At 43.2% G+C, this 2,924-nt stretch overlaps 1 gene segment (V, D, J or C); it reads left to right on the forward strand.

Annotated features, from left to right (window-relative positions):
* The first annotated feature begins 455 nt into the window (after positions 1-455).
* LOC108784862 lies at positions 456-1,478 on the forward strand. The segment is given in 2 exon segments: positions 456-471; positions 1,171-1,478. Coding segments are annotated over 2 exon segments (324 nt in total).
* Positions 1,479-2,924: the final 1,446 nt, after the last annotated feature.

Consider the following 2,924-nt stretch of genomic DNA (forward strand, 5'->3'; position numbering starts at 1 on the left):
GTTCCAGCAAATCCGGGAGAGTTGGTAAGTATGGTTCAAACTGTCCCAGGCGCTGACATAAAGGATCCATGTGGGGGCAGCACTGACTGCAGTATAGACAATAAGGCAACAACACAACCGTAGCAAGTGTGAATTGTTGGGAGGGAATAATGTGCAAAGTATATTTGTGCTGCTCGGCTGCATGAACTTTGAAACAACATTGCAACCATGCTCCCAACATGGAGACTTCTCATCTGCTGTATATTTACACCTTGTAAGTATTGAAACCAAGATTGTACACTTAAGTAACAGGATCTAAATATATTAATGTATGTAATGAGTGTGAAGACCGATTCCTTCTCAATTAAATTTTCAACATCAATTTAAAGCCATTGATAGGACAAAAAAAAACACACCCACAGTGTTGACTAAGGCTATGCCATATTGTCTTTCCGCTATCAATAACCTTTGGCTTGATGGCTTGGCTGAGTGGTAAGCATACCTTTCGTCAACAAAGTCTTGGGTTCATTTCCCGGTCTGCATGGAATTTGAATGTTCTGATTTGCCCCTGTTGTCTCCCTAAGACCAGTCCTGTAATTTTGATTCGGGGCGGATCATCTCTAACATGGTTGCATGTTTGGTAGGGATGTTTTAGAGAGTAAGCTTCTTTTGGGCAAGGACTAATGAAGATGGCTCTATCATGTACTCTGAAACAAGCTATGTTATATATCTGATCTATCGACATTTAAGAACAATACATATTGTCCTAAATTTTTGTAATTCAAATATAATCTTTTTGCATTGCTGTCAAGCATTCGGATGGCCTTAGGTTGGTCAAGATAGCGGTTGGATGAGAATACCAGTTGGGTCATGGTCACTGACTGGAGCTTCATCAGCTGTACATTAAAATTTTTATCAGAGAGATATCACTTTCATTTTAATGATCTCAGTCTTGTTAATTTCCTTGCTATGTATCCTGGAACACATATTTCTAGTGTACGTATCACAATGCAAGAACTAGAGCTACTGTAAGATCCAACTCTGACTTTTCGGAGAAAAACTGACCATGCCATTGGCTGAGATCTCATGGTGCCTGGAGACAGATGTCTATGAGCACCTCTCTGTTATGTATCTGAAGGAATATTATGTAGCAGCTGATAAGAACTGTGCAATGTCCTCTTATTTTTCCAGGTCTTGCCCAGAAACTGACTATCTCCCAGACTCCTGCTCTCATTGTAGAGAAAACTGACCAGGAGGTTCTGATGAACTGTGAACAGGTGACCACTAACCACGACTGGATGTTCTGGTACCACCAAGAGAAGGGACAGGGTCTGAAACTGATCGCCAGAAAGCTGAAAGAACAAGAACCCGACTATGAAGGAAAATATAAAGAAGTCTACATTATGGGAAGTGAAGGAGACAAGCATAGCTCCCTGAAGCTTAATCTGGCAGCTCAGAGTCAGGGGGTCTACTTCTGCGCCTCCAGTGATGCACAGTGACTGAAAACAGCCTGAGGGCTTTGATCTAACCCCACCTGGCAGTCATAATGAGGCACTAATAATGCCATAGTCAGCAAAACATTTACAGTGCCCACAAATAATTTATTAATTAAAGAGTACCTGTTGCTAGAAAGTGCCATGAGGGGATGGATAGGAGGTGCGGGTACTGCAATGGCAAAAGAGTGCCTCTGTTCCCTGTGATGGCCCCACCTAACCCCCAAATCCGGTAAGCAAGTGTCCAATTTGTTTCCAGACACAGCTCAACCTTGCTCTGTATGCTATAATGCAATATGCTCAACTGGTTGCGGAGACTCAAGCATGGCATTGTGGGATGCAGGAATAGCATGCACCCCAAGGGTGGGTGCATTACAGCAAGAAAGAGGCATTGTGAATAATCAAGGTCCAGTCTATACCAGCAGGAGACATGTGCAATTCGTTTTGCAATTCGTTTTGCTCTGAATCAAAATTCATAAGAATTTTCCAAAATTTGGACATTCGGACAATCCAAATTACTGTTTCCGAATTTCGGATCCCGTCCTAATTTCGTTCAAACACGAAACTGATCCGGACATGTGTTTAATGCATCCGAATGGGTCTGAATACAAATTTTTGTTATGGTAACATGGGAGCCATATACAGTATATACATATAATACTAAAGCCGAGGCTCCTAGACCCGAATGGCATTCGGGATCCAAATTTGCGAATCGCATTTGCGAGCACCAGATTGCCATTCGGCTCTGGAAGCCTCAGCTTTAGTAATATATGTATATGTCATTTGCGGGGCGAATGGCCGGCCTTCGGCAGGCCGTTCGCTCTGCTCATGCTGACAGTTCGGCTCAGTCCAGCCTTCGGCTGCTGTATTGGGAATAGCCCGTACAGCAGCCCTTCGGTTCGACTAAAACAAAGGGCTCCGGCGGCCGAAGAGAGCCGAAGGATAAGCCGAAGATACGGCTGGATCCTTCGGCTCCTTTATGAATAGCCCCCTAAGTCTTAAGAGGTGTATGCCACTACAGGATCTCCAGAGCAGCGGTCGCCAACTGGTGGTCCGCAAGAAAATTTTGGTGGTCCCCGGGCCCCTCTGATGCCGTGCAGGCTGGGCCGTCATTGAAGCGGCACGGAGGCTCCGGGGCTGCCTCTCACTGACTCAAGCAGAGGCTGTCACAAGGAATGCGCGGCTCTCAGTACAGTGCGGGCTCTGCAGGAGGAATATATATATATATATATATATATATATATATATATATATATATATATATATATATATATATATATATATATATATATATATATATATATATATATATATATACACACACACACACATGAGAATATATTTAAAAAAAAATCATATTAGTGGTCCGCGGGATTTAAAATGATGAATTTATTGGTCCATTAGGTCAAAAAGGTTGGCGACCGCTGCTCCAGAGTATCCTTGGCTCAACAG

The sequence above is a fragment of the Nanorana parkeri genome, unplaced genomic scaffold (assembly GCF_000935625.1).
Source record: "Nanorana parkeri isolate BGI_ZX_2015 unplaced genomic scaffold, ASM93562v1 scaffold130, whole genome shotgun sequence".
Taxonomy (NCBI): domain Eukaryota; kingdom Metazoa; phylum Chordata; class Amphibia; order Anura; family Dicroglossidae; genus Nanorana; species Nanorana parkeri.